The sequence below is a fragment of the Quercus suber genome, unplaced genomic scaffold (genome assembly GCF_002906115.3).
Source record: "Quercus suber isolate HL8 unplaced genomic scaffold, Cork oak 2.0 scaffold_308, whole genome shotgun sequence".
NCBI classification, from domain to species: domain Eukaryota; kingdom Viridiplantae; phylum Streptophyta; class Magnoliopsida; order Fagales; family Fagaceae; genus Quercus; species Quercus suber.
The window spans coordinates 756,798-778,977 of NW_027069764.1; the positions used below are offsets into that span (position 1 = coordinate 756,798).

General features: G+C 34.6%; 2 protein-coding genes and 1 long non-coding RNA gene across 4 annotated transcripts in view; 1 reads left to right on the top strand and 2 right to left on the bottom strand.

Moving 5' to 3' along the window:
* Positions 1-11,367: 11,367 nt before the first annotated feature.
* On the bottom strand, positions 11,368-18,822 carry LOC111984909 (uncharacterized). Of its 2 annotated transcripts, none has more exons than XR_002879982.2 (4): positions 18,532-18,822; positions 14,514-14,593; positions 12,730-14,293; positions 11,368-11,882 (listed from the first exon to the last, which is right to left on the bottom strand). It is a non-coding gene; the product is annotated as an uncharacterized LOC111984909 (long non-coding RNA). The 2 variants fall into 2 exon arrangements; XR_002879983.2 differs by having other exon boundaries at positions 15,218-18,822.
* Positions 18,823-18,839: 17 nt separating this feature from the next.
* Positions 18,840-19,293, top strand: LOC112012476 (non-specific lipid-transfer protein 1). Its single transcript, XM_024044854.2, has 2 exons — positions 18,840-19,168; positions 19,284-19,293. The coding sequence occupies exons 1-2, from the start codon at positions 18,840-18,842 to the stop codon at positions 19,291-19,293; spliced, it is 339 nt and encodes a 112-aa protein (XP_023900622.2).
* Positions 19,294-20,016: 723 nt separating this feature from the next.
* Positions 20,017-22,180, bottom strand: part of LOC111984960 (probable pectinesterase 15) — a 30,802-nt gene continuing 28,638 nt past the window's right edge. The window contains exon 5 of the mRNA XM_065782615.1: positions 20,017-20,152. Coding sequence (XP_065638687.1) covers positions 20,017-20,152 — 136 coding nt within the window. The remainder of the gene's footprint in view (positions 20,153-22,180) is intronic.

Consider the following 22,180-nt stretch of genomic DNA (forward strand, 5'->3'; position numbering starts at 1 on the left):
CTCATCATGAGTTGGGTCAAATAGGCAGGATCAGGTTGAGTTAACCTAAGTATTAGTCTTTTATTAAAAAGGGGATGGGCAAAACCTACTAATTTCTCACCCTATCCCCAACTGATATAGTGTGCTCCCCAAAGTCTATGACAAAAGTTATCAATTATGCTATGTTCTAGTGGTATTAACTTTTTTAAAAAAAAATTTATTTCTTAGATTATGAAATTTGAGTTTTATTTGATATTATTTCTGCAATAAATTTAAGCAATTTGATATATAGATTTGATTTATCATAATTTTAATTTCTTAATTAGATATTTGAAATAGGACAAAATTTAAGTACAGTACCTTAGATTCCCTATTTAAAATTTTGGCACCTGTCCAATTTGACATTCCAAACAAATGGCGTTACTTAAAATTTTTTTCTTTTTTCCTTCTTCCTTTATTTTTTTTCCTATACATGAGAACCCATGGCTTCAAATCTCCAGTTGCCTCATTTTCTATTGGGTTTCAAACCAAAAAAAGAGACTCTTCTTCCACATTTTCTCAAGAACCAAACGGGAAAGATCAAAAAATAAAAACCAGATCTACTGGGTTTTAAACAAAAAACGACACTTGAACTTGAAGCTATGATCAGATCCAATTGGATCTGATCTGTTCAAATTCCATAGAATCATAGATTAGAAAAGAAAAAGGAAAAGGAAACAGATACACATACATACATGAGAGAGAGAGAGAGAGAGAGAGAGAGAGAATTATAGATCAGAAAAAGAAGAAAGAGTCATAGATCAAAAAAGAAAGAATCATAGATTAGAAAAGCCCCAACAAACCCCAACAACAAAAACTACACAACCCATTTCCACTTCAACCACCCCACCTCCAAAAACGTCCCAAACCCCATCCTCCATAAGATCATCATCTTCAAATTCTTTACAATCAACAAAGAGAAAAGTAGAGCCATCAGTTCTAGCACTGATTTTCAATGCATTAGACGACATAATCAACACATTCATAAACCCTCCTATCAAATCATCAGTGGATCCAAAACACACCGAGAGAGGGAGAGATATGAGATTTTTCTTTTTTGGGTTTTGGGTTTGGAAGAAAAGCCATTTGCAAGTACAGGAAAAAGAAGGAAGAAGGAAATATGGGTTTTGGGTTTGGAAGAAAAGGGTCATGGTTGGTTTGGAAGAGAAGGGTTCGAGTTTGGAAGAGAAGACGTTGGAAGGAGCAGGAAAAAGAAGGATGGAGGAAAAAAAATAGATTTAACACCGTTTACTGTGTTTATTAAATTGGACAGGTGTCAAAATTTTAAATAGGGAACCTAAAGTACTATACCTAAGTTTTGCCCTTTGAAATATAGTCTTATAAGGTTAAGTTATTGATTTATGATAAATTAATGTTATGTAATGAGATATTATATATAGATTTGTTGAAAATACCAAGAAGTGCTAGTTGAACTATAAAACTTATGTAATGACAACGATTTTATGTAATATAAAACTATAAGATGAAAACTTAGTTATTTTTATGTTGTGTTATAAAAATAGCAGTAATCACAAATTGTACAATGGAATAGACTTAGGTTGCGTTTGAATTGGGAGTAAATCATTCTCGGAAATGGTTTTCCACATTTTCGCGTGTTTGGCTGTTCTGGAAAATAGAATTCTCCGAAAAATCAATTCCAATTTTCCCTTACCCAACGGAAATCATTTTCAGTACCTATTTTCACTTCAAAGTATTTTCGGAAAGAGAGAGAGAGAGAGAGAGAGGAAGGAAGAAACGGAGAGAGAGGAAGGAAGAAACGGAGCGACCCATGAACCCAGAGCCAGAGCCGGCGACCCACCGCCACGAGCCATCGACCCACAACCCACCGATCTTCGAACCAGAGCCGGCGACCCACGAACCCAAAGCCTAAAGCGCTCGACCCAGACCCAAACGACCCATCGCTCGACCCAACCCCAGAACCAGAGCCGGCGACCCATCGCTCTCTCTTCCTCGATCTCGTTGATGGCTCGGTTTGCGTTGTTGCCAGAATTTGTGTTGTTGTTGCCGGAATTTGCGTTGTGTTGTTGTACTTGTTCTTGTGTTGTTGTTGCCAGATGTTGTTGTTGTTGTTGTTATTGTTGCCGGATGTTGTTGTTGTTTTTGTTGTTGGAATTTGCGTTGTTGTTGTTGTTGTTGTCGTCGTCGTCGTCACCGGAATTTGATGCCGGAATTTGTTGTTGAATTGGTTGTGATGTTGAAATTTTTTGTAATAAAATTTGTTTGGATGCTAAGAAAATGTGAAAAAATTGTAGGAAAATAGCATTTTTCTAATAGAACCAAACACATGAAAATATTTTCCACAACAATTTTCATAATAAAACCAAACACTTGAAAATATTTTCCGGAAACCAAACGGACCCTTAGTTTCTGTAACAATGTTACTTGAGTTTCTTAACCCATGCTTCTACTGCTTTGTCCGATGATAAATTAATGTTATGTAATGAGATATTATATATAGATTTGTTGAAAATACCAAGAAGTGCTAGTTGAACTATAAAACTTATGTAATGACAACGGTTTTATGTGATATAAAACTATAAGATGAAAACTTAGTTATTTTTATGTTGTGTTATAAAAATAGCGGTAATCACAAATTGTACAATGGAATAGACTTAGTTTCTGTAACAGTGTTACTTGAGTTTCTTAACCCATGCTTCTACTGCTTTGGCCGAGCAAATGAGATCAACCTATTATTGAAAACCGACCAAACCATATTAGTCTCTAAAGATAATGTAAGAAAAATGAAGTCAACTATATATATTTATCGTAAATTCACAATTCCCTAGTTGCTTAGTTTAATTTTTAAACAATTAAAGAAAATTTGATGATTGAGGCCAGCCAACCCATTTGTTCCTACAGTTTGAGGATGAACTTACGTTACATTTGGGAATAATCTTCAACTAATAGGTCCATTCATCTAGCTGGGAAGTTCATTTTCATTAGATAGTGAATGTTTTCTAGTGGTCCTTTCTTAAATGAAATAGCATGTTTGTATGAAAGATTATAAGAGTCTTGTACTAGTGACATTATAATTGAAGCTCTAACTTTGTAACATATAGAGACAATTTAACTTTGTTGTAATTAGGGGTAGCAAATGGACGGGTCGGGTCTTATTAAATGGGTTAGGTCATAAACGGATTGGGAGTGTAATTACGCATTTATCCATTTATGACCCGTTTATATATAAATTAATTATCTATTACCCGCCCAACCCATTTAATTAGTAACCCACCCATTTAACCCAATATGATCCAAATAAATAAATAACTTGTTAAAAACTTTAAAAAAAAAATTTAAAAAGTTCAAAAATCACTTTTCCTGTTCTTTCCTTTCATTTTCCCTTCACAAAATTTATTTCTAGCAACCAAAAAAAGCCACAAGAAAAAAAAAAAAAAAAAAAACAAAAAAGCTTTGTTCCACCATGTATTTGAACTAAATTGGAGACCCCAAAAAAACCAAGACCATGGAATTGGCGGCGAAGCGATGCCACTACGAAGTCCTAGGGCTAAGCCGCGACTGCGCCGTCGACGAAATCTACTTGGTATACAAGAAGCTCCCCTTGCAACGCCACCCTGACAAGCTTGTCCAGTCCAGCTTATCCCATGCCGAAGCCACCGCTCAGTTCCAAGAGTTAGCCCAAGCTTACGAGGTCCTTTCCAACCTGAAAGAACGAGCCTGGTATGACTCGCACCGGTGTCAGATCCTCTTCTCCGATCTCAACTCCAACTCGGTCACCCCAAACTCAGCGATTCCAAACCTCTTCTCCTTCTTCTCTAACACCGTCTTTTCTGGGTACTCTGACTCGGGTCACGGGTTGTACAAGGTGTATTCAGATCTCTTCGACAAGATTTATGCAAACGAGATCAATTTAGCAAGGAAATTAGGGTTAGGGTTGAACAAGGAGGCACCGTTGATGGGGAATTTGGAGAGTCCATAGGTGCAGGTGACTGCGTTTTATAACTACTGGTTAGAGAGAGAGAGAGAGAGAGAGAGAGAGAGAGAGAGAGAGAGAGATACGGACAGGGAGGTCATATTGTTTGGTTACTGAGAAAATCTAGAAGTTGTGTCTGGGAAAGTGTTTGGTTACTGAGAAAATCTGAGGGTTTATTTAAGTTTTAGATATTAGAAGGGTTTAGTGGGTATTAGTGGGTTTATTTTATTTTAAATTTTAGATAAGTTTAGTGGGTATCAGTGGATTTATCCATTTAAACCCATCTAATTAAATAACCAAATGGGTCTTTATCCATTTAACCCAAATACTCAAATGGGTTGGGTTAATACTTATCCAAATAAAGTGGATAATGGGCGGATTTATAGATATAGATAAAAATTGCCACCCCTAGTTGTAACCAACAAGATTGATAAAAGAAATGCATCACCTATTCCGGATACTTAAGGTTTGGTTTCTTTCATCCATTGATTAAATCTCTTATAATATCTGATTTGTGAATTCTAGTGAATTAGGATTTGATCAACTATATGATAGGTTGCATTTTGTAGATCATGTGTGACAAAATCAGTTTGTTTTGATAATTCTATCCATATGATTTCGTTCGAACCTCGTGGGTGGTAAAATTTTGTGAGTGTGGAATTAACTTAGATGGTTGGATTTGTGAACCAAGTTGTTGTTGGATCACTTGATCTGCAAATAGGACTCATGAAATGGTCATTCTAATCCCCCTTTCAGGTGATGTTAAGATCTATTAACAGCTTTGTGTGGAACCAAACTTGAGCACCTAACCATATTTTACAAGATTTGAAGCCATTCATGATGAATTCAGTTGCAATAGGTTTACATTTTTTTTTTTTTGAAAGATTATACAATGAAGGACTGCAATTCAATGCTTTATCACTACTTTAGGTGTCCTGTAAATGGAGAGAAATAATTAGAAACTTCTTGTGCTATATAAAGTTTACCAACTTTGTGGGCATGCTAGCTAGAAATTTTAATCTGACACATATTTGAACTTTCAGGCTTATGGAATTAATGAGAAGTGCCATCTATTTGCAAATTTAAATATCTTAGAGTATCCTGATGATGACTGGCAATAAGACATCATCAATAACATAACAGCTTAAACTTTTAAGACAGTCTGATATTTAACAACTTTCTTAGTTTCTGCTATTTTAATACTCTACATGAATGACATTGATTGCATGGGAAGTGATAATGTGTGTACGAACACACTGTACGAGAGGTGTAGTGTCTATATCAATTAATTGTAGAATAGTAGTCCATGGACTTATGATGGACCTCCTCAGTCACCTGGCTCCTGTGGATGGAGACCAAGTATTCCACCCTATGCCTCTCTTGAATGTGTATTACTTTCTATTAGTTGAATGAGTTTAAAATGTATATATATATATGGGGCTAAGATGCAATTCCAAAAATTTGCTGGATGTTATAGAACCAATACTTGAGTTAATATCAACTCACTGCATGTAGGTGAATGTATACCATATGTTGGACTTTAGGCGGCTGAAAAGTCATGCAGTCTTGCTTTATTAGAGAACCACAAAAAGTTTAATTTTCACTTTACTAATGTCTAGCTCCTGACCATTTGCTGTGTTATTTTTTCAACCATCCAATATCATGTTCTTACACTCTAAAAAACTATTTAGGATGTATTGATAACAAAAGAGAAATTTAAATCAAATGCTTAAAGCTCATTTGTAGTGTAGTATATCGTATGCTAAGCCTTATAATGGTGAATTCCATTGCTTAAGAGGGCAACATAATCATTTATAACACAGTTGTTAAATTAGTAGAACACATTGTTTGGTTCCTATTGAAAATGTGTTTCATACTTTCATCCCCCTTTTCCATATGAATAGTTGGCTACGGAACACTTAGGCCCTGTTTGGATAGTTCATAGCTCATAGCTCATATCTCAAAACTCATAACTCATATGTTTATTCTCAAAATAACTCAAATCTCTCTAAAATTTGTGTTTGGTTCCAAAACTTATTTACATCTCACACTCTTTAACTCCAATTTTGGGCAAAATGGTGGAGCCCACCCATTGTCCCTTCTCTTTCATTTTCTTTCCCTTCCCACAAAACCCAGTTCACACTTCTTTGTTATTGATTTCGTTAACAGAGGCTTTACAATTTTGGTGCTTAGGAAGATTGTTTCAAGTATTGGACCTATTGGGTGTATACCGTATGAACTATGAGCAGGATACCAATCCAGCAGCAGGGGACAATTGTGTCAGTTTGGCAAATCAGTTGGCTCAATGTTATTATGCTGAGCACCTTTTGTTCAAGCAAAAGGCAGTTAAACTTCAACAAGGTTCAACAAAGTGATGAATAGCCAAAATAAATTTTTTAAGAAAATTTGATACAAAAATTCGAAAAAATCCTTGACCATCAAGATCTTCTTTGATCTAATCTTGACCTCATTTCAAACCCATAAGCCAAAAAAACAAACCTTTCAAGCTTCAGCCTTTTTTAACAGAGAAGAAAAAGAAATCACGAAGTTTTGAGGGAGAGAGCTTCGCCAGCCACAGATCAAGCCTCTCTTCAGTCAGCAACTTCCTCAGCTGGATGGGCTCTCTTCAGCTAGCCAAATGCTTCGAATGCAGTAGATTTTTGAGAGGAAGAGAAGTGAGAGGAGGAAGAAAGAAGTTTATGGAAGAGTAAAGAAAAAAAAAAAAAAAACTGAAGCAGAGGAGGAGGTCTGAAAATGAAAAAGAAAAGAAACAAAGAAAAAGAAAGGAAAAAAAGCCAACGATAATAAGAAGTAGATGTGACATTACACTGCCATCGGGGGCCACTACTGCACCATAATTACTCTTTGCCATTAAGTTAACATAACCCATAATTTAAAAACAAGCTGAGGCAATTTCTGAATTTGTTAACCCATATCTCAAAAAACTCAGTTTTCTTAACTGAGTAAACTAAGAGTTTCCCATCCAAACAATGTTCATGCCAGTGGGCCCCATAGATTTTGGGTTATGAGTTAACAAAACTCAGTTTTGTTAACTCAGTTCACCAAAATCCAAACAAGGCCTTAGGTTCTAGTTACACTATTCAATGTGCTAGTTATAGACATGATATTTCATACAGAGACATGATAGTTCAATGTGTTGCTGTGAATTCGTGACAAGCCTTTCAAAAGGGATCCCCATGAGAACTGCATTTAAATTTGGCAAAAAGCACATTTTAATCCTTACATTTTCAGGCTATTCCCATTTTAGTTCATACATTTTATTTTTACCGTTTTTAGTCCCGATCCTAAAAAACGCTTCCCGTTTTGGTCACTGTCGTTACATCAGAAACGGAAAAAGCTGACATAGCAAACGACAGGAATAAATAATACTAAATTAATGTCCACGTGGCCTAAATTAATAATAAAAAATGCCACGCCAGCATCTAAATTAAAAAAATTAATTTATTAATTTTAAGTAAATAAAAGAAATTAAAAATAGAATCAAAAACTAAAAATCATATGAATTGAGATCTAAGAGTCTCTTCAACAAGAATAATAAGAACACAAACCCAGATTCAAGAACATAAACCCAGAAATAAATAAATAAAAATAAAAATAATAAATAAATAAATAAATAAATAAATAACCCAAACTCAAAATTCTAAACAAATCAAACTTAAATTCTCTAATTTCAGTCAAAGCACAGTCATGAATCAAAGCAAAAATTCTTAAACCCAAATTTTAATTTCTCTACACACTCACCCAAACTCAAATTAGCTACCCAAAAAAAAAAAAAACTCAATATTGGTAAAAACCCAGCAAGATTGAAACCCAGCAAACTCAGGTGGTCTGTCACAATTTTTAGCAAAACAAACCATGCGACTAAAACCCAGTGGTAGAACCTAGATCGACATAGAATCCCAGTGGCAGAAACTAAGATCGGCATCCACAAACAATCCCAAAACCCATATTGAGGAGACAAAACCAGATCAGCGGTGAGATTGGTGGACTCGATTGACACTGCAAACTGAGAAATTGAACCTAAGAACTGGGTGCTCGCCACACCCAGCGACCCCTTGAGCCACCTCTACCAAAAACCGACACAGTACCACCTCACCCCACCTCGACCCCGTCCTTGATCCTAATGCCTTTTTCTTTCCTAATCTTCTCCGCAACCTCTACAATTCTTTCAAACACCATTGATTTGCTTCACTTACCTAATCCAATCCTTGAGTTTGATTTGCTACACTTACCCAATCTGATCCTTGAGTTCGATTTGCTTTACAACTTGTGATTTTGGTTGAATCTTACATGTGGGTTAAGGGCCTTAAGGCTATGGATGTTGCCATTGCTATTGAGTGGGTTGATTTGGGTTTAAGAATTTCTGTTTTGATTCATGGCTGTGCTTTGACTGAAATTAGAGAATTTAAGTTTGATTTGTTCAGAATTTTGAGTTTGGGTTTTTTTATTTTTATTTTTTTAAATTTCTAGGTTTATGTTCTTAGATCTGGATTTGTGTTCTTATTATTCTTGTTGAAGAGACTCTTAGATTTCAATTCATATGATTTTTAGTTTTTGATTCTGTTTTTATTTTATTTATTTTTTTACTTAAAATTAATAAATTAATTTTTTTTAATTTAAATGCTGACGTGACATTTTTTATTATTAATTTAGGCCACGTGGACATTAATTTAGTATTATTTATTCTTACCGTTTGTCACATCAGCTTTCTTTGTTTCTGATGTAACGGTAGGAGCCAAAACGGGAAGCGTTTTTTAGGATAGGGACTAAAAACGATAAAAATAAAATATTTTGACTAAAATGAGAATAGCCTGAAAATGTAGGGACTAAAATGTGTTTTTCGCCTTTAAATTTATGAATTTACCTAATAAGTAACAGAATCTTCTATCAATTTCCACATGCAAGAGAGTAGTTGCAAATGATTTCATTTCCCCATAGCAAGAATTACATACCACAAACTCTTAGGGGAAATCTAGATATCTCCCAACCATGGCTGTCAAAATTGCGATTTGGACCATAGGATTGCACGATTTTACAATCCCAACTCACCAAAACATTTAGAATTGCACTATGATCGTAAAAATGGTAGGATCGTACGTAACATCGTATGGGATCCTACCAATCCTACCAAAAACATAATTTCTTTTTTTATGGGATAAATTTTTTGTTTTGATAAAGTTTTAAGGGTTTTTATTTCTTCATGTAGTGATGGTATGGCTTTTTATTTTTTATTTTATAAAATAATGTCAACCTAAGCAAATGTTTTCTAGTTTCTAATTTACTTGTAATCGAAATGAAAGAATAATTCATCATTTCTAAATGAAGAATTTGACATTGGTTTTGCTGCATTTTAAGTAATAATATTGTTAAATTTGTTTGATCAATATACTAATTTGTATTCTAATATATTTTAAAAATAATTTTATTAGTAATGCTTGTATTTATATATTGATTGATTGATTTTTTTGAACATGCTCTTTAATTGTTGCTGAATGGTATAACTTGAATAATTAAGTATGAAATTGTATCTTGATGTTTTTTAAAACTCTAGTATACAAATATATAATGTCTACATAGATGATAAAATGAATGATGATTATTAGGAATTTAAGACGATGGTTATAATAACCTTAGAATGAGAATAATTAAATGTTCACTTCACCTTAATATTCATCTTACTTTTGGATTTCATATCGTAGTTAGCTAGTTTCCATTTGCTAACTTATTTTGGATTTCAAATTTGGAACTTAGAACTTAGAAATATTTTCCATATGTTTTTATAAATATTTTGGTATTTGGTTGCAAATTAAATATTTATTGAACTTTTTAGATATATTGGGTCAAAACTTAAATATATTTATTTTGTTAGTATAGACTTAGCGATGTATAACATGCAAATTACATCATATGATGCAAATCTAAATTTTTTTATGGATGAATTTATAATTTACGTGATTATTCAACATACAAAGTCATTATCAATGTGTTTTTTGTTTTAAATTTGAAAATATGAGGATTTTACTATTCACGATCTAATTCTACGATTTACGATCTCACCTACTTTCAACGATCCTATGTAAGATCCCGATTTTGACAACCTTACTCCCAACACAACCCCTAGTCCCCTATGTATCACCACAAAACCGCAAGTATAGTATAAACTGTTTTACGACTGTTAAAAGTCATATCGAAGTATCATATCATCCAATTTTGGAACTAATTTTTCTCTAACAATTTGTAAAAAAAAAAAAATTACTTTGTGGAAAGGGTGTACACTAATATCTCATATGATATAAACATGAGTCTTATGTGTGAAATCCACACGTAAAATAAGCGGCGAAGCCAAGAATTTGTGGTTGGGGGGTTGAGTAATAAATAAGACAATTACATTTTTTTTTTTTCTTAATACCTACATGATAAAAAAAAATTAAAAAAAACATGTATTGTATATATATCACTATGTTTGTTGTTGAATGCAAAATATAGGGAAAAATGCCCTAATACCCCATAAACTTTAACATAGTGGCTATTATATCTCCTGAACTTTTATTTTGGCCAATTTATTTCATAAACTTTATACTTGAACTAAATAAATATCTTAGTCTAACTGCCATCTGCTGTTAATATACAAAGTAATAACAATAACTTGATTTGGTGCATTACCAAATCAACAATAACTTGTAAAATTAAAAACAACTTAAAAACTATTTTAAAACCTAAAAACCAATATCAAGGCCTTTAAAACCATAAGACGCTTGCAGATACTGTCATTGAAGATATAAAGTTAGAAGTTTTCAGAACTTAAAATAACTCTACAAATAGTAACTTAACCTTTAGCCCATTGCTGCATCAGAGCATATTGTCAAAAAGATCATTTTACATTTTATATACTCAGATAACATAAGTGTTCAAGATGCATCATAGTTGTTAGAGTCGGGCTGACCCAGCCAAATTGAGCACTCATTAGTGGGCTTGGCTGCCTAGCTTGACCCAGCCCAAAGTGAGACCCTTGAGAAGTTCTATTATTAAAAAGAAAACCTTGAGTTGTCTTACTTTGTGGCAATTTGCTAGTTATTAATTCCTAGTGGATTTAATGGGGTAGTAATATCCTGACAGTTTTTTAACCATTTTTTTTTTACAGGGGTGTTAACATCAGACCCCATCAGTTTTTTAACCATTCTTTTGGAATGCCAAATGAGCTCACTACACATTTCAGACAGCCTAAATAAATAGTTGCTCACATATATAGTCAATGGAAGTATGGAACCATATCAAGATGGTAATAAAGACAGTTAAATGCATAATGAATTCACAATGGTAATTCCCTCTCTAGTGCATGTGTGCCTAATTCAAATCAACCCCAATTTGTCCTCACAAATTTGAAAATCAACATTGATGTAACATATATATAGAATCAAGGTAAGAGTCAGCTGCAGGTTTAGAGTTCTTCTTGACTATCTACAGGCTCATTATGTTCTTCTATCACTTCCGTGAGATTGACAACAAGGACCTAAAAAATTCTATATTTTATGACTCAATTTTCACCCTAAAAACTTGCATACTCTACCTTCACTGAACAAACGTGAAATGGAGTTGTTGAAGTTAGAAAACAAGGTTAGGTTTATCCTTGCAGTTGTGAAGGGAGAGATCATTGTAAGTAATAGAAAGAGAGCTAATCTGTTTGTAGAAATTTTAGTTACAATGAGCTGACATTGGAATTGGAACTACACCCTGGTACAAAATGAGGTCACTGCTCTCCGACATGTTGTCGAGGCGGCGAGAAATTATGCAGTATGAGAATTTAGTGAGACCCAATTGGGAAGGTAAAGATTCTGGACTCCAGCCTAACCCAGCAATGCCAGCAGGTTGTCAAGTCAAGAAAATGGAGCACCTAACAAGAAAATCAGTGAAAACTTTATTAAGAAAATTGAGGGTCTAGAAAAGTGATATATAATGGAACATGAACTCAAGGAGCATAGCAGCAGAAGCTTAACAAAAGTAAAAAACAGACACAGGGGTGTGCACGATTCGATCAGCTTGGTTTTTTCTAGAATTTGTTACCGAACTGATAGGGATCAGTTTTCTCATAATTAAAACTGATGCATACCGATTAGAGTCAGTTTTCTAACCTATAGCAGTACGGTTTGGTCGGCTCAGTTTAATCGGTTTGGTCGGTTTTAACATTTCTTTAGACACTATTCAATATTCACCTACTTTACCATTTAAAAAAAAATACATTAAAAAGAAAAGAGGGATTCTGTTATTAATTAGACCAATTAGATTTAAGATTTTTTCTTTTTTTTAAACTATCTCAACCTTTGTTTTATTTTTTACATTTTAGTTTTTACCTCGCAATATAAACTATAAAGTAAAAAACAGAGAAACTCATTAAAGTGGAGAAAATAGAGTCGGTGAGCCTGGGGTCACCCACTCACCCTCACTACACTTAAATAAGTTAAATGGGAATGCTAACTAAATGTCTAATACCTTATCACCTTTACCATTCACCTTATCAACAACTCAAGAACAATATGTTTTGACTGTTTTCTCATAAAACAAAGTACAATGTTTGTAGTGTGTAAAATAACAAGAAACACAAACCCAGGACACAAAGAATAACAAGAAACACAAACCCATGTTACCATGTAAGGCAAACATTCACAAAAAAACACAAACCCAGCAGCCAGCATGTAAAGTTCGTACTACAAACAACCAAAAAAATAACAAAGATGGCTTACCGGAGACTATGGGTGCCTGTCCGCAGTGAGCCGATGCGAGCTCAAACACAAGTTGTTAGTCCGGCGAGAGGCAAGAGAGAGAGAGAGAGAGAGTTAAGTCTTATGAGAGAGAATAGAGTGTATTTATAGGGAGGGAAATCTAAAAACCTAGAACCAAACGGTGACGTTTTAGTAAAAAAAAATTAAAATCCATACTCAATAAACGATGCCGTATCCAAAAGTTTGAAAAACTATTAAACTATTTACCAATATCGGTTTGGTTCGGCCCCCATCGGTGAGGGATTTGCAGCTCCAACGACTGCACCACACTGGCGTCGGATGTCCCTTCACATTCCGATCGCCAACATCAGCTCCGTCGGCCAGTAGCAGTAGCGATGCGGGATGTCGGCACCGGTTGGTCTTGTCAGCTCTGGTATAGGTTTACACAGTCCTAGACACACACACACTCTTATCTCTTTGCCCCATAGTAAGCCCCACAAAAAACAACAATTACCTATATTGTTCTTGCCTTTCTATTCCCTTCACATCTATCTTCCCTTTGGCCTCAGCTGCTGCTGTCCTCGCCCTCTGCTTCCTCTCAGCGTTTTCTATTGAGTTTTTCAACTTCTTCTCCTTGGCCCTCTCTTTCTTTTTGTCCTTCTTATCCATCTCAATGATCAGGGGATGACCCTTCCCTGCATTAGGGATTGGGACTGCATTGGGCACCCCGCTGTACAATTGCATTACATTTACATTAATATTTTTTCCATTGCATAAATAAATTGTACAATTGCATTGCATCAATGAATTTTTCTTACCGACATTTGTTAACATGTTTGGAGAAGTAATCGGGACTGATGCTGGGCCATTTCCCGTTGCATACATAATGGTCCAACATCAATCCGATGACTTCTACAAACATGTTAACAAATGCCAATAAGAAAAATTCATTGATGCAATGCAACTGTACAATTTATTTATGCAATGGAAAAAACATTAATGCAAATGCAATGCAACTGTACAGCGGGGTGCCCAATGCAATCCCAATCCCCAATGCAGGGAAGGGTCATCCCCTAATCATTGAGATGGATAAGAAGGATAAAAAGAAAGAGGGGACAAGGAGAAGAAGCTGAAAAACTTAATAGCAAACGCTGAGAAGAAACAGAGGGTGAGGGCAGCAGCTGAGGCCAAAGGGAAGACAGATGTGAAGGGAAAAGAAGGGAAGAAAGGCAAGAACAATATAGGTAATTGTTGTTTTTTGCGAGCCTTACTATAGGGCAAAGAGATAAGAGTGTGTGTGTCTGTTTTTTACTTCTGTTAAGCTTCTGCTGCTATGCTCCTTGAATTCATGTTCCATTATATATCACTTTCCGAGACCCTCAATTTTCTTGATAAAGTTTCACTGATTTTCTTGTTAGGTGCTCCATTTTCTCGACTTGACAACCCGCTGGCACTGCTGGGTTAGGTCGGAGTCCAGAATCTTTACCTTCCCAATTGGGTCTCACTAAATCCTCATACCTTGAAGGAACACATCAATGGAGACAAAGCGGCTTGATTTGGTACTGGGCATTTTCGAGCTTGAAACCTAATTTTTCAATTGAACTTGTATTGATAAGAAATTCACAATAAAGACTAATCTCTAAATTTGTATAGATGGTCATGAAACACTGAGTATTCGGATATTTCACCAAAAAAAAAAAGTTCTTCCAGATCACAAAACCAGACACCAATTTTCACCTTAAAAAAACTAAAAACCAAACAAAAAAAAATGGAGAGAGAGAGAGAGAGAGAGAGAGAGAGAATACCTGGCGCGAGAGAGAGATGAGGGTTCCAGTGAGAGGGAGATGAGACGATCTGAAAGCCTAGAGCTCGGAGAGATCAAACACTGAGTAAGTAAAAAAAATAATGCAATATTAGAAAATTACTCATTCAGATATTTCACACAAAAAAAAAAAGTTCTTCCAAATCACAAACCAAACACCGATATTGAACCATACATAACATATAGCGGGCTATGGATTATGTTTTACAACTTTAGTTTGCAGGTTTTATATCCATGAAAATACCAGCTATTCACGTGAAGAATAACCAGTTTTTTGAAACCAAAATCTGAAGAACCAAACAGCAATTCCCATCAAAATTTGTGACAGTATCAAGTACCAATATTTCAGAAGGAAATGTTTGCCCTCTGACATGCAAAATTTTCATCATAAATTATTCGAATCAGATTTCTAAATTCTCACAAGGCCCGCCCAAAATTCCTCACCAACCAAACACAATTTCTTTTGCTAATCAACTCATTCACCTCCAAACTCAATCATTTCAAACCGAAGCTTAAACCCTAAAAAACACACTCTAACCAAACCAAAAAAAAAAAAAAAAACTAATAAATGGAGAGAGAGAGAGAGAGAGAGAGAGAGAGAGAGAGACTCTAACCAAACCAAAAAAAAAAAAAAAAACTAATAAATGGAGAGAGAGAGAGAGAGAGAGAGAGAGAGAGAGAGCATACCTGGCGCGAGATAGAGATGAGGGTTCTAGCGAGAGGGAGATGAGGGTTTCGGGACAATGAGGAAATGGGATGATTTGAAAGCCTAGAGCTCACCACTACACAAAAATGGGCTTAAAAGTCCAAAGTCTAAACTACCCTACTACACCAAGTGGGCTTAAAAGCCCGAAGATTTACTACCTAATGTAATGAGCTTAAGAGCCCATATTTTTCTCTTCTCGTGGATTGTGTTTGAAACCCTTGGCACCTCATCAAAGCTCAAGGCCCTTGTCTACACAATAGTAGGCAACACTCTCACTTATTCAATGGGCCATTTGGTTTCCAGAGCCACACTTAGCTTCATTACTTAGCTTTTAATTAAGAGCATTCATATCCAAAAATGCACAATTTTTTTTTTATATTATCAAAAAATTACTTTATTTATTTTATATTATCACTTCAACAATACATCCTATAATTAATACTCTATTTCCTTGCAAAATTCACTGCCCTCCTAGCTGCCAAAGCCTCTGCCATCTCAACCGACTGGAACTGACCCATATTCAATTGAAAAATTAGGTTTCAAGCTCGAAAATGCCCAATACCAAATCAAGCCACTCTGTCTCCTTTGATGTGCTCCTTCAAGGTATGAGAATTTAGTGAGACCCAATTGGGAAGGTAAAGATTCTGGACTCCAACCTAACCTAGCAATGCAAGCGGGTTGTCAAGTCAAGAAAATGGAGCACCCAACAAGAAAATGAGCTTGTTTAACATTATTGTTGAAGGCGACTGCCTTGAAGTTATTATGGCTTTGCAGCGAGTAAGCCCTTGTAATTGGCTGTTTGGTCATATCATTTATGAGACTAAGTGTTTGGGTCGGATGTTGAGAGGGTGTACGTTTCAACATGTTAGGCGGGATTAGCTCATATTTTAGCTAAAAAAGTAGTTTTATCTGCAAATATTGAGGTATGGTTAGAAGCACTACCTGAGGAGGTGGCTGATGTTTTTCAGTCAGATCTGTCCTGAGTTTTTGGCTGTTTTTCTTGTAGTTGTTTCATTAATAAAAACTTCGCTTACCTTTTTCTCAAAAAAGAAAAAAAAAAACTTTATTTTTGGCTATGCCATTGGAACTAAAAGACCTTTTTTTTTTTTTTTGGTGGAGAAATGAACCCAAATACTTAAGATGGATTACTTTAGCAAAAGCCTAGGAGAGGAATTAAAACCCACTGTCAAATGGATCAAATACAATGACATGATCTCTGCTCCACTTTAGTAGACTGAAATGGGCCGAATTTGACCGAAATGCTAACTAATATGACTTAAGAGGAATGTAGTAACAATAAATGCTATATTTTAGCATTTAGATATTATATATAGATATATAAATGGGGGCAAAAAAATTGAATTCTAGTATTTTATTATACTTTGACACTTTTACATTAATTAATTTTCTCAATTTAGTTTTAGTAATCAAATTATATATTTATGCTTTATATACTTAACTTAGATAGTCCCTTGCATTGATTATTTTGTTATTTTTATTAGTGTCAATATTTCCTAGGGAGGAGGAGCCATTAGACCATTTGGGTGTGATCGGCTTTAATCTTGCATCCCTAATTGAAATCCTAGCTGCATCATTGGTTGTCTAATGTAGTTTTTTTTTTTTTTTTTTTTTTTTTTTTTTTTTTTTTTTTTTTTTTTTTTTTTTTTTTTTTTTTTTTTTTTTTTTTTTGTGGGTAGTGTTAATCAAATAGAAATTGTGGCAAATACATTAGTACCTCCATAATTAAAAATGCCTACATGATTTTTACCTTCACAACAACGTCCTTTTATGATTAAAATTTTTTATTATTTTAAAAAATAAAAGTGTTTTGATATTTTAATAGTGGATAGCAAAAGAGAAGAAAGCATTTCTAGGAAAATATATTGATTAATACAAGAATGATCTAAATGTTGAATGCCTTACAGCAGAAGGAACACTAAAAAAAAAGCTTGTTCTTGATGAAAAGAGTTGCATGTCTACCTCATAGGGAGTCTGATAATTTAATAGTTTACAGTTGGAGGTATAGAGTCTGATAATTTAATAGTTCAGAGTTGGAGGTATTTGAACCTTGGTCTCTATTAGAAATTTTAGGATGCGCTAACTAATTGAACTACAAAGTTCTTAACAATATATAAATTATAAGTTTTTAGTTGACACTTCTGATATTCCTCATTTCAATTCTTTGATTGCTAAATTGTGGGATTTTTTTTTTTTTTTAATGATTTGAGAATTAAAATCGAAGGGGAGGATTTGAAAGTCATACAAGGACGGACCTAGAATTTCAAGCTGGGGGAGGGCCGGAGATAAGCAAATTTTTTTTTTCAAATACGCATCCATATAGTATTAATAAACTATCAACCAAGACAAATACCCAAATTTCATCACATTGATTAACACGATATTCTCATATTTGTTTGCGTGTTCCGGGATCATAATCCAAAGAATCAAGATCAACTCTTTCAAATTGTGTTTGAGAGATTGGAACATCGACATTTTCTGGAATTGGGGAATGCATATTTTCTAGAATTGGAACATCCACATTTTCTAGAATTGGAATATCAACATTAGTTGTTGGCAATCCCACGTTGACTTCGGAAGAATTTGAATCTTTTCTTTTGAAAAAATCAAGCATTGTAGTTGATTTTTTCATGATCAACGAATAAAATAAGAATCATATATATTACATTTGTGTGACAATTTTCTTAAATTTGTGCGATAATTTTCTATATTATATGATTTTTTTTTCTTTTTGTCTTTAGTCTGCTTTTATTTATCTTTGTCTTTGTGTTATATCCATCTTTTTGACATAGACCACTAACCCAATCCCACTACGTCCCTACCGACACTACAGATTTATTCTGCACTACCAACAAAAACTTTTCTTAACTTTACTTTCTTTCTTTCTTTCTTTCTTTTTCTTTTTTTTTTTTGTCACAGTGTCACTTGTCCCTATTATGCCCAACCACCGGTGAACAAAGATGAAAGAACAAACAAACAATCAAAGTAATCTCTACAAAGTGTACTCTCTCTCTATCTATCTTATGAACTATATAATACAAGAGAGAGAGAGAGTCACAAACACACACACAGTGACAGAGAGTCACAAAGCCAAAAAGCCCAAAAAAAAAAACATCACAGATTCAATTCACAGAATCACAATCACCAACATCAGTAATCAGTTCATCACTCATCATCAGTCATCAATAAAAACACAAACATTCCACAAGCAAACACAAACATCTTATTTATTTTTTAGGTTTTGAAGGAAACTAGGAAAGGATCATAGATTAAATACCTATGAAGGCTCGAGCAACCGGTGGCGGCGGCAGCAAGATGGGGCTCGCGTGGGCGGCGGCGACAGCTGAGACTCTTGTCGTCTTGCGTGATGATGGCGGCGTCGGCGTGCGTACTGCCGTACTGGGTCTGGGTAGACTCTTGCCGTCTCGCATCTGCGTTGGCATGGCGTGGGTACTGTTGTAGCGGCATCGGCGTGGGTAGTCTCTATCTCTCCGTCTCGCCTCTCTATCTCTCTGTCTCGCCTCACTATCTCTCTGTTTCCTTTCTTTTTATTTTTCCTTCGTCTTTCACTTTCAAGTTTCTTCTATGGCTTTCACAGCAGCAGTGCTTGTGTGCATGTTGGTTGTTGCTTCACATGTTGATGCAAGTCTAACATGTGCCGAGGTGACAAACTTGTTGACCCCATGTATCAGTTATGCCATTTTTGGAGGAACAGTTCCTCCAGCTTGTTGTGAAGGTATTAAAGCACTCAACGCTGGTTCAAATACCACACAAGATCACAGAGCCGCATGTAGTTGCATCATGGATGGTCTTTCAAAGATCCCAGGAATCAACTATGAACTAGTTGGAACACTTCCTCAGACTTGTGGCACTACTTGTTCCTACAAAATCACACCCACTACTGATTGTTCCAAGTAAATCTCTCTTATATAATTCTCTATCTAGAACTGATACACGATTTTTTTTTTTTTGATGGGAACTGATACACGATTTAACATATACTAATTTTATGAATTTGATAATTTGCAGGGTGGATTAATTCTATTTCTACTTACAGGAGTATTCTATGAAGATAAAAATAAAGCTTCGAGGAGAGCTAGCTTCTGTGTGTGTTATGGCACAATGTTGAAGTGTTACTATGTAATAAGAAATAATGTCAATAAGTCAATGTATACGGATTATTAAGAAATAATCCAGCCTATTGAATTTATAGAAATTATTAATAAAACTTATTTCTACTTTTGCATTGTTTATGCTACATGAGGCCAGGGGTAAATTTTTTGGAATACACGATGCCCAGGCCAACATGATTGGCACTCTCTGGTAATCTTTACTTGCATCTATAAGAGAATTTTCTTTAATATATAACAAATTTAAAAGTTATACGTCTCAAAAGAAATTAAAATGATAGTTTCAATAATAGTAGTACAATTGACAAGCCACTTCCTTTTATTCTTTTCTCTTTTTAATTTTAGAAATTTGTTAAAAATAAAATAAAACCATCCTAAAACACTTGTTATCTAATTTTAATTCAAACCTCAAGGAATATTGTACTTCAAGTTATATTCTCTCTCAATTCTTGAACACAAAAATGAAAAATTCTTACATATAATAAGAAGCATGAATATCTTCTTTATTAACAGAGGTGAATGACTAAGTTATCATCGAAATCATTTATTTCCTCTTGATTGGAAATTATTTATTTCCCTTTGATTGGATATTTCCAATCAAGAGGAAACAAATGATTTCGATGATAACTTAGTCATCCATCTCCGTTAATATAGGCAATATCCATGTAGAGAGTTGCTTTAGATTGCTCAAGTTGCTTTCTATTCGAAATCCTATTTGTGTAATTTGCTCCTGGTCCCAAACATTGATACTCTCTAAAGAAGACCGTCCTGTATTTTTATGGAAGTTAGAAAAAATTAAGGATCACAAGTTTTTAAGTGCCTCATAATGAAATAGAGAAATATTCTTGATTAAATATTATAAATCTAAAGATGTATTTTTGTACCACGTTATTCAAAATTTTAAATAACATGACATTCTATACACTACTAAATCTGAAAAACAAAATTTTAACTGTAAAATGCACTCTTCATTTCATTTGAAATAGAGAGAATCTTTTTCCCTCTAAATTGATTTGCTAAAATATCCATAGCATTTTAAATTTATGTGAAAAATAAGTGCAATTTGGCTCTTTCATTATTATCACTAAAGGTAAAACAATAAAGATTTTTTTTTCTCTCCTTTAAATTATTTTTTCTTAATTCTTCTAATAACAACTTTTACATTAATTTTGAAGTAACAGATTTTGATTAGTTGCCTGTCACTTTCTTATGAATCCACAATTTTTTTTCACCACTCTTATGATTGACATCAAGGTTATGACAAAAATTACAAAAAAAAATTGCATCTACAAATCTTCTCTTTTTCCTCTTTATTCTTCTTTAAACTAATTATTAATATACTGTGGGTGAACCCACCCACAATTATTGTATTGACCAAGAAAAAAAAATTATAGAATAAAAAAAAGTAAAACTATATGATAATTTAAAGACAAGCTTCTATGAGAATCTATATATATATATATATATATGGAGAAAAGTAAAAAGGATAAGGCACAAACTGGTCCCTAGAGGGGTCTTGCCAATCATTCCAGCCAACTGGAGCTACGACATTTGACATGTATGTTGTGGAGAAGACAACAGTCGCATAAACTCCCCAAGCTCGCCCAAGCCATACTTTCCCACTTCCACTGATGCTACAATTCACAAACGAAAATCCTGTTTGCTCATTCATCGACTGCCTAGCTATTGAGTTGTGATAGAGCCACTGATCTCATCGGAGACTTGCTTTGCTGTGGAATTAACGTTGCACTCCTGTCATATTAATTAATATGTCCACAGTATATAAATCATATTGCTCAATGTACAGATTATAGAGTAAAATGGGTATGGGTATAATAAGGAATTATAGAGAAAGAAATAAAGACAATTTCAAAGAAGGAAAATGAAGTCAATGGGAAATACGTGGTACGTAGAACAAGGAGTCTTGTTATCAGCAAGTAAACTTCAATGAACATTTTGAAGGTGATCATGACACATCATCATTTTCAAATTAATCATAAATAGGCCCACTAATGTGAATGGATTTCTACAATTGAAATTTGATTCTTCAAAATATTTCAATCCAATGGTCTGATCCAGACTTGTGACCAATCATTCAGATTGTTCCAACCTTAAGATTTGTTTTAAGAGGAGTAATTGAAGATTTAGTAATCAACATTAAGATGCTACGTTCGGGGTGTTATATTATCCTTTCGTCCTTTAGGTGAGGTTAAATGCATTTTGTAAAATGGTGTGTCTATATTCACCATATATCTTCTTTTTTTTTTTTTTTTTTTTTTTTTTTATGATTTTCTTGATGTTTACTGGAGACTCAAGGAAGAAGCAGAAGGGTTAGACTGGAATACTTTTGCAACAATTGCTTGGGACTTATGGAATAATCGTAATTTATTCAAACATGAAGGACAAATGTAAGTCAGCAAGAGTCCTTGTTTGTGAAGCATCCAGGTACACAGAGGAGTACAGGCAAGGTATGGTCAATACTAGTCACACTCCCAAGCAGCCTCCTAGTTTGGGTTCACAATGGAGTCCTCCTGAAAGTGGCTGGTATAAAATAAATATGGATGTGGCGGTCTTTAAAGAGGAAGGGAGTGTGGTGTGGGTGTGGTCATCAGAAACGAAGAGGGTTGTTTGATGGGGGCGATGAGCAAGAAACTCCCATTCCCGTTGGGCCCATTGGAGGTTGAAGCCGGGCAATAGAGGAGGGGATCATTTTAGCTTGGGAATTAGGACTAAGCAAGGTGATTGTGGAAGGAGAGCAAAAACCGTTATGGTGGCCCTCAGGAATCAACTCCTATG

Bases quoted from the DNA above. Each gene is read 5' to 3' on its own strand.
- LOC112012476 (XM_024044854.2), top strand. From the start codon at position 18,840: ATGGCTTTCACAGCAGCAGTGCTTGTGTGCATGTTGGTTGTTGCTTCA.